Source organism: Eucalyptus grandis, chromosome 6 (genome assembly GCF_016545825.1).
Source record: "Eucalyptus grandis isolate ANBG69807.140 chromosome 6, ASM1654582v1, whole genome shotgun sequence".
Taxonomy (NCBI): domain Eukaryota; kingdom Viridiplantae; phylum Streptophyta; class Magnoliopsida; order Myrtales; family Myrtaceae; genus Eucalyptus; species Eucalyptus grandis.
In genome coordinates, this window is record NC_052617.1 from 26,431,546 (window position 1) to 26,441,202 (window position 9,657).

Genomic DNA, 9,657 nt, shown 5'->3' on the forward strand with positions numbered 1-9,657 from the left:
TTTGTATTTGCCAGCTTGGAACAACCATATGAATTTTAGATCATGTCTCGCCTAATTAATGAAGTTCGCTGAATACTTTATAAGGCGTGATTTTTTTTTTATATATATATTTAAGAATAAGACAGGTGATTTCATCTACCAAACATGAATTTTGTGGTTACAATGGGAGGATGGAGAATCAAATCCTTCTCTTGATCTCCATTCGAATATGATATCTAGAAACAAAGACCTTACTCTAGAGGATAGAGAGATGCGATGGGGTGACCGTCATTGGTTGTGTGGGGGACCATATGAACAGAGTCGTCTACAAGATCAGATTTTTTAATTGTGTTCTGGTTGTCAATTTGCTAGAGTTGCTTTCAGGCTTTGCATGAGTTGATGCAGGGGCTACCGACAGCAGCAACTCAATAGAACACGACCCAGCATTTTGGTTAAACCCCCTTCCTAATCAAGGATATGGGAATCACACTAAATTAATGGGTAATTCCGAATTTGTTCTTTATGCTTTTTAAGTTTCGATCTTGCCAGTGGGTCAATACTAGACCAAAAATCTCAGTCCCGAATATAAAATAGTGGTGACCAAACCAAGTCACTACAAAATATTCGTGACCCATGAAACCCAATCGCTGGAATGGCTAACGAGCTTTTTGATCATGAAGGCCATAAAAGAAAAGTTGTTTCACAAGACCTGTCGATGAAATGGAGCATGAGTTTCCAATAGGAAACGTTTTAGTAAAGCGCATGACACATGGTCATGATTGATTGACTCAAAACGTGCACATAAAGACGAGTCAATAAGAGCCCATTTATCATGAGATAATCGTAATTACAAAATTGGAAGCAATTGCAAGTAATCTCTAAAGTAATATGTAAGTCGACACAATTAGAAATTTTTAAGATCGGAAGATCCAAAAGCATAATAAAAGTCCTTCAAAATTAAAAATATTGAATAAATTAAAGATAAAACCTAGACAAGAGCATTAGTTTTATTTTGTAGATCAGTTCGATCCACTAAATATTAAGACTAGGTTAAACGGTACCCTCATGCTAAACATCGAAATGAAGAAAGGCTTGCAGTTTTTAATGCTCTGAGTTATCGCATGTCACATAGAATAGATGTTTTGAAGAATCTAAATATTCATCATCAATTATACTTGAGAAATATCTGAGGACTTCCGCGAAGAAGATCCTGCATTTATATTTTTGTTTTGCTGGAAAACATCTATCAATTGTGACCGTCAATTCTATTGCAAGACAAATTAAGTCGAAGGAAAGTGGTAAACAGCATCTGATGCTTCATTGAGAAAAGGGACACGACGCAATGCTTTTACGAGTTCTGCGCGAATTTTGTTAAAAGAAATATTCTACTTGTCATCTTACTGTTTCACGTTTTATCTAATTAAAGCCCATTTACTTTTAATTAATCTAATCAAATCCCTCTACTTTCACAAATTTTCTAATCAAAGTCCTCCACCTCCAAATCTAATCAAATTCAGCTGACAAAAATGTCAAATGACGCCAAAAAATGACTCAAATAGAATATTTTGATGCTCATGTGAATATATGTGGACAAGTCAATATAAATGATGTGAGAATATGAAGTACGTATGCCAAAGTGGAAGTCCATATTAGAATTTATTCATGTTACACTATGACGACATTGGATGGCCACGTTGGCATAGTCCATATTAGAAAATTTTATTCATGTTACACTATGACGACATTAGATGGCCATGTTGGCTAAATCTGGCTGACTTAGTATGGAAACTTAATTTAAAAATTTATATGACGTAAAAAGGACTTCATTAGATAAATTAAAAGGACAAATACTCAATTAAAGAAAACAAAAAGCGTGAAAGCCCAGGAATTATAGAGGCAAACAAGCGTAGCAACTTTGCTACTGTCCATAAAAAAATAGGATTTTGAGATAAATGAATAAAAGATAGTGCTTATATAAGGTTTTTCTATTGGGAGGGATGTACGGAATTCTCTCGAAGCCCGGAAACGACATGTCGCTTTCCGCATTCATAGGCGTGCTTGGGTCCTTCCCAAGTTAGCGAATTCACTTTTCTTCTTTTGGGCCATGAAGCTAGCTGATTCGATAATCACGCCTAAATATTAGGTCAATCAAGCTAAGAGGGTCGACATCATAGAGATCAAGCAACATCATCATCTTAATAAATTCTGTAAACTACACCATCGACCACGCCAGTTTTCATCAAATTCACAATAATCACATTACAAACGTTACGAGGGTCAGTATCATATGTACGACGTACGGTTGGTGCGTCGAGGTTATATTCAATTGTAAAAGCACTGAGTCTATATATTCCTGGCCAGAACATAAGCATATAGTTTGACTTAGTAATGACCACATTTACGGTACATTGGGAAATGTAGATGCTATGTGTCCTTTTCAACTTACCATAAGTCATACAATTCATCCTTTTTCCTTTCATTAAAAATTTATTCCTTATCCAATTTTGGCTCTCGACTTTATGAATTTTGAGACAATAAGAGTTCCAACTTCAAAAAGAATAAAAGCTAGAGCACTAGGGCTATGTAATTAATTCGGTTCTATATTGAAACTGGAATAGACTATCCATAAAAAAAACATAATTGGCTCTCTTTTGGAATTGGTACTATGTTGATAGGTTCTAGGTTTTGGGTGTTGAACTTACCCACCTACCAATTCGTGAACCAATTAGAACATATTTTTTGAATTTGGAAGAAGATAATTATTATTCTTGCATGAGCTTAATTTCCCTATTGTATGGATGTTTTACTTAGAGCCATTTTGTTACCCATACTATTTTGTTATGATTGCTACGTGTTTTGGTTTTTTTCAAAAGAAAAAATGAAGTAAAAAAAAAAACCAGTACCCAGATAGACAAACAGCTCCAAATTAGTTCCAAGACCATTAAGGCAGGTTTCAAGTTCAAAAAAATGAAAATCGGTTCAAACAAGTAGGCTTCAGGTTCCACATCTGAAACTTACTTATCTTAAAACTGATGACCCCTATAGAGCACAACATAAAAAATTACTCTTCTCCGAGTTTTCGGCTTTGAAAGTGAAAGGAAGCACAATTAATGCAAAAAAAAAAAAATTTATCGAATCTTCGAAGCCGAAATATGATAGAACTTACGCTTGGAGGAGGTGACCAAGATTAGGTTAGTCTTGAAACCTTTGATAAAGCAATCAAATCAGTGATGAGATAGCTGGATCTAGTCACTTGCAAGACATGTTGAGCATTGAAGTTTCAATCCAAGATGTGATGTAATTGAATCAGTGTATGGAGATTTGTTCCATGTAATAATAATTTATAGAGTTTTATTGGCAAGTGCTACAAAATCTCGTACATTAGAAACCTAGTTGTGTATCCGGAACCATTAGTTTGAAATATTTTCTTTTCCAAGTGAATTTCCCTTAGTCCATGAAAAGGTGAAAAAGTGATTTCATTGTTGTGGAATAAGAACCACTCATATCTTAATGCATGTATTTAATTTATTCAGATCTGTTAGAGCATGATCCACTTTTTGGAGAATACGAGTTGAACCAACAACAATAATAGTTTGAGGGGAACATCTTTCACAATCCCTGAAGAGATAGTTCACTAATAGGTCGTCTTAGAGATGGTTCACTAATGGGCCATCTTGGTGACAATAGATACATGCCTTGTGATGATAGGCCCATAAATGTAGGCATCTCTTGTTTTTTTGTCTACTATTGCATTCTAAATCACATATCTGTCTAAATAATTCAGATTTTAGGTTAATACCATGAAAAATCTCAAATTGATACACCTGTGGTAAATTTACCCTCCATTAAATTCCGTTAAATTCCGTTGTCAAATTATTAAGTTAAATAACATGTGGTAATTGATGGAGGTACCAATTTGGAGTTTTATCCTCCGTTTGTTACATGTATATCAATTTAATATTTTTTGAAGTATTAATCCAATTTAACGGAAACGTCGAAAACTAACAGAGGTAAATTTATTACAAATATATCATTTTGAGATTTTTAAAAGTCAAAAAATTAGTTTATGGTAAAATTGTTACATATATATTGGTTTAAGATTTTTTGTGGTTAAAAATTAGTTTGTGATAAATTTATCATGGGTGTATCAATTAGGTTTTTTTTTAAAATCTTAAATCTTAAATCTTTAGATGGACTGCGATTTTACAAATTTTCATGTGTTCAAATTATTATCTAATAGTTTAAATTCAGGCGTGATGGAGGGTTAAGTATTTAAATACAAGAAAATTATTGTAGGAGCCTCAATACTTATATTTATCTGGATTTGTATCCTAAAACTCTTTTTAAGCTTTTTTAAGTCTTAGAACTTGCCGATACCCTTCAAACGGCGTCGTTTGAGGGGCTTGAAAATCAGCATTTTGTTGAGAACAGAGGGAGGGGGATCGGAGGGCACAAGCAAAGGACGAGGGCGGTCGCGCCGCCCCCTTCATCGCCGACCCTCATCGGGGTTGTGGCGACTTCCAATGGTGTGGCATGATTCGGCGCCCTAAAAAAAAAAAAAAAAAAAAAACTTTGGCAAATTGGTTGCTGTTCATGACATTTCATCGGATGATTCGCAGGATGTTAGGAAACTGTTGGGGTGGTCTCCTCGGACGAATTTTATATGCAAGCAACGTTACGATGTGCCATCAAATTGGATATATATTAGCATATATATATAGTACGAGTAGTTGCGCTGTTATACTCCATTGTTCTGGAAATTAGTTGGTTCAGATTTTTTTTAGAAAAGCGGGGTGCACATGGCCTGTTGTTTTTCATTAATTTCAAACCTAATTAGACTTACTAACTAATCGCGGGTTAATGGACAAGTTAAAGAAAAATGTGGGAAATAGAATTGAGAATTTTCTAGGGAAAATTATTCAAAAAATTTTAAATTTATTACTTTTTAATTGTGTCAATTTAGTCATAAACTTTTTAATGATTTGCCTAGTTAGTTTGCTTGCTAATTTTGGTTGGAAATAGAGGTCCAACAGCGCCAATTGTCCTACCTGGACAGTTTTTGTAATATTTTAAAAATTTCCTGAATTTTTTTTCTTTTTACTTTCCCTTTTTTTCTCTTTTCTCTTTTTCCCTTATTTCCCTCCGCTGGTTGCTGGCCTTGGCGATGCTAGGTGGAAGTTGTGGCGAATCTCACTTGTAGTAAGCCAGGTCAATGACCAAGGAACGGAAAAAGGAAAAAGATAAAAGAAATTCAGAATTTTTTTTTTAAATTAAAAAAATCGTTAATGTCAATATTGACCGTGTCACATAAAAAATCTAGCACTAACTAAATCACCACACCAACAATTTTCAATCAAAATTAGCCAAAATAACTAAATTGACAAATCATCAAAAATTTATAGCTAAAGTATTTTTTTTGTCAAACTAAGATTGAATTGGTGGTCTACTTTTTATATAATTTTTTTGAGTTTTTTTAATGTATTTCTGTCATATAATAACGAAGAATAAATCAGTTTATTTATAAATTTTATCATGTGACTATCTAAGATAACATACTAATCAAGATATGCACGATCCAGATTCATATGCACAATCTCAATAGATATGGAGAATCAATAGAAATATATCTCCAATATAGAAAACTATCCTGATCATCCCTAACAGAGCAGAATATCATTATTATCTCTAGCCTTTCAAGTTCCTTTTTATCTCCAAGGTCACCCCACAGCTCCAGTGATGATGAATTCCGAAGAAGCCTCTCGAGAAACCAAGACCCTGGGAACATCGTACCTTCCAAAACAAGGCACGTATGCGGGATTTGCTTTGAAAACAAAAGATCTTGATAGAGAAGGGAAATAAAGAACGAAGCAAGATAAAATTTCCCAAACTCCTAAATCTCATCTGAAACTCTCACCAATCGAGGGGACAGATCTCCACGTTGACTCATTCTTTATGATGTTTCCCTCGAAAACTTCCCTTCCCGATCACGTAACCCAGGTGCCCACCTCAGTGCTAGTGCCCAAACAGGCAGAAAAAAAAAAAACAAGAGAAAAAACTAGTTGTAGCTAACCATCAAGTTTGTTGAGCCTTCGCGTTGCAAAACAACCTCTCAATATTTTCTCATTCCTTCTAGGAACGCAGGATTTCCTTCTCTGCTGCTCGTTCTCTCTCGGGCCGTGATGCGACCCGGCTTGGGATAGCGGGGCGAGGTCGGTTTTGGGCCCGATGAGCGGTAAGGCAGATGCTGCGGCGGCCGGATCCGGCGGGGGAGTTCTCGACCCGTTGTTGGATCGGAACACGGTGAGGAAGTTCTTCATCAAGAGGAAGGACAGCGATGCCGGGGACACAGGTGAGTCGTCAAAAGGGTACCCTGAATTTGCCTGCATTGTCGTGGTCTTGATGAGTTTAGTGTGATATTATATGTGCGCCTCTTTGTCAGGAAAGTTGGAATTTACATTAGCTTCGAAAGTGTCCTCTTTTGATGTCCCTGGCGATGTTTCTTCGTGTTTGGGCGAATCGGTTTAGGTCAATTTCTGGCTCTGTTAAGTGTTTTTTCGATTCCTCTCTTTTCGCTGAGATTGTTTCAGTCTGTAATTCAGTAATGTGGGTGAGGAGGACGTTCGACTGAATGCCTTCCTATACTGTTTGTCTTCTTTTCTAGTTACTTTGCTTTTCCATGTACTTGATCAAGAGTGCTGCATTGGCAAATTTATTAGTTTGAAGAACCCGATAATTCGATGGTATTGATCATTCACGTGTGTCCTCTTGAGCAAGTGATTGAATTTCATATGCAGAAACTAGATTATCATCTCTTTTGTTAGCTGAATCTCCGGTGCTGAACCTGGCTAGTGCACGTGTGGTAACTTAGATGAGAGTAAGAACTCCCAAGACTAACATAGGGTCATGACCAGGTCGAGCACTCGAAGAGCTCAGAAGCTCTCTCCACAACGAGCTCTGCACATCGGAAGGCGCCAAGCGCCAACAGCAGCGGTTTTGCGGGCCGGTCGTGGCGATGACCTTCAACTTCATGGTTGCTGTGGGGATCATCCTCACAAATAAATCGGTCCGTCCCTCGTTTCTTCTGTCCACTTTCAGTTTTTAACGTTTTACGGCATGTCTTGGCTTTACTGGTTGATCCATTTAAGCAAATCATCTGGCTCCTGCTCAATCAGTAAAAGCGTGACCGCAGGTGATGGGGCAAATCGGGTTCAACTTTCCGATTTTCCTCACGCTGATCCACTACTGCACCGCCTGGGTTCTGATGGCGATTTTCAAGGCGCTGTCGCTGCTGCCGGTCTCGCCTCCGTCCAAAACCACTCCTTTCTCCTCCCTTTTCGCGTTGGGTGCTGTCATGTCCTTTGCCACTGGCCTCGCCAACGCCAGCCTGAAGCACAACAGGTCCTAACTAGCTTCATGGTCCTCTCTGATGATCTTTTTCTGGACTAATCATAGCCATCTTCTTTTTGTTTGCCTCGCAATTAAGATCATGAGCTGAATTTGTGCAGCGTTGGATTCTACCAAATGGCTAAGATAGCGGTCACTCCGACCATTGTACTGGCCGAATTCATTCTTTTCAAGAAGAGGATTTCCTTGGAAAAGGTCAGGGACAGGCTGAAATTCCTGGCTACCGAAGTCATTCCTGTACTCATTTTGGAACTTGCTCTTTCTTCTGTTCACGAATGTGCATTCCATAGTTCAGGTTTTGGCTTTGGTAGTCGTTTCGCTCGGTGTGGCTGTTGCCACTGTGACAGATCTGGAGTTCAATTTGTACGGCTTCTGCATCGCGGTCATTTGGATAATCCCCAGCGCTATAAATAAGATCCTCTGGTCTAACCTGCAGCAGCAAAGCAATTGGACTGCCTTAGCGTAAGCGACAGACGAAGATCTGTATCTTCCGCACAATGATCATTGCACAACTGCTCTAACCGTCGACTTTGATGAGCACAGGTTGATGTGGAAGACGACCCCTATCACCATCTTTTTCCTGTTGCCGCTGATGCCATTGCTGGACCCTCCAGGAGTGCTATCTTTCAACTGGGACTTGCGAAACTCGAGTGCAATCTTGATCTCCGCTCTGTTAGGCTTTCTCCTGCAATGGTCCGGCGCGTTGGCTTTGGGGTAGGAAACCGAAACACATGCCATCCATTCGTTTCGGGAAGCTTGTCATTTTGAGCTTTGCATCTCAGCAATGGGGAACTTGCTAACAGAACGTGTTGTTTATGGCAAACTTATGCAGCGCGACTTCGGCCACTTCCCATGTCGTTCTAGGACAGTTCAAGACGTGCGTGATCCTCCTCGGAGGCTACGTTTTCTTCCACTCCGATCCGGGGTCGGCGAGCATCTGCGGCGCAGTGACGGCGCTTTGTGGGATGTCGGTCTACACGTCTCTTAATCTGAAGGAACCCGTGGAGAAATCGAAGAAGCGTCCGCCGAAGCAGGCATTGCCTGTATCAACCAAGTCGCTCGGTGAACAAGCCTCGGAGCCCGATGTACATAACCCTGCAAATATTGCCTGAAAATGTCCATTAGATTTAGTGCATTTTCCTTTTCAAGGTGTCTATTATGGCTTATTCCCCCTCACTTTTTGGGGATCTAGAGATTATCTTGTTTAGCTTTTGATTCAAGTTGTTTTTGAGAGCTTAGGATTTGACAATATTCGAGAATACCACTAATTATAGGATAGTTCTTTCTACACTTATTTTAATGGAAAAGTCAAGCATGCGCCTTCTCTATCCTAATTAATGGCTATCCACTCTCTCAAAATAGCGTAAAAGGTGGCTTCTGTAAAAAAAAAACTATTCTTATGCTGGCGACATATGCAATCATTGTTTTACTTTATTGATGTCGTCTCTATTTATTTGATACGAGATTTTTCTTACTTTACTCCAACCCACGAAAGGAATGTCATTAGGTGCATCGAGATTATATGAACAGATGGATCTTTTGGGCCCACCTGAGTCCTACCTGATTCAACCATTCGTCTGTGCTGAGTTACTTGTATCGGTTTACCCGATAACTTCTTGCATGAGAAGGCATTGAGTATGATTTTTTTTTTTTTTTTGGTCGGTAGCGTTGGGTATGATTGTTTAGAGGGAAACGATCAAGGGAAATCATTCATTTGATTTTGGACTCTCTACTGTCAACACGATAGATTTGGCCAATTACCATACATAAATAGATATAAAATATGTCGCGACATGTCCAATCATATTTAAGTACTCCTAAAAGTATCATATTGGTGCAAACTGTATATTGACTTATTTAGTTAAAAATGCACATGAGTGGGCGGTAAACAAGTTCAAAGAGTTAGCAACAAGATGTTTATTATTCCTGCTTGAATAGATTGGCCAGTTTATTGGGGAGGTGCAAAGAAATTAGAAACAGCTTTGACAACCCAAAAGCCAACTAGACCAACCTAGAACCGATGGTTTCCTGATTCCAATTTGGAATCATTAGGTATTGGTCTAATTTTCAGTTTCAGATGTTGAACCACCCATCCATTTATCCGAACTGGACATATAATATATATTTTAATTTTTAAGAAAAATTAAAACCCTAAATCCCTGATCTCTCTTGTCAATCATCTTGTCTCATCTCTTTGTCTCTTGAGTCTCAACTCTCATTGACTCATAGCCGTGCCTTCGAATGTTCATTGCAGACATATCACAGCCTTGTGTC

The 9,657-nt window shown here is 38.3% G+C and overlaps 1 protein-coding gene across 1 annotated transcript; it reads left to right on the forward strand.

Annotated features, from left to right (window-relative positions):
- The first annotated feature begins 5,876 nt into the window (after positions 1-5,876).
- LOC104449105 (nucleotide-sugar uncharacterized transporter 2) lies at positions 5,877-8,717 on the forward strand. Its single transcript, XM_010063130.3, has 7 exons — positions 5,877-6,328; positions 6,891-7,042; positions 7,169-7,377; positions 7,485-7,578; positions 7,679-7,845; positions 7,927-8,097; positions 8,216-8,717. Exons 1-7 carry the CDS (start codon positions 6,205-6,207, stop codon positions 8,493-8,495), a joined length of 1,197 nt encoding a protein of 398 aa, XP_010061432.2. The 5' UTR covers positions 5,877-6,204; the 3' UTR covers positions 8,496-8,717.
- Positions 8,718-9,657: the final 940 nt, after the last annotated feature.

Bases quoted from the DNA above. Each gene is read 5' to 3' on its own strand.
- LOC104449105 (XM_010063130.3), top strand. From the start codon at position 6,205: ATGAGCGGTAAGGCAGATGCTGCGGCGGCCGGATCCGGCGGGGGAGTT. The intron at 7,378-7,484 runs GTCCTAACTAGC...GAATTTGTGCAG, and splicing joins GCCAGCCTGAAGCACAACAG to CGTTGGATTCTACCAAATGG. The intron at 7,846-7,926 runs GTAAGCGACAGA...TGATGAGCACAG, and splicing joins AGCAATTGGACTGCCTTAGC to GTTGATGTGGAAGACGACCC.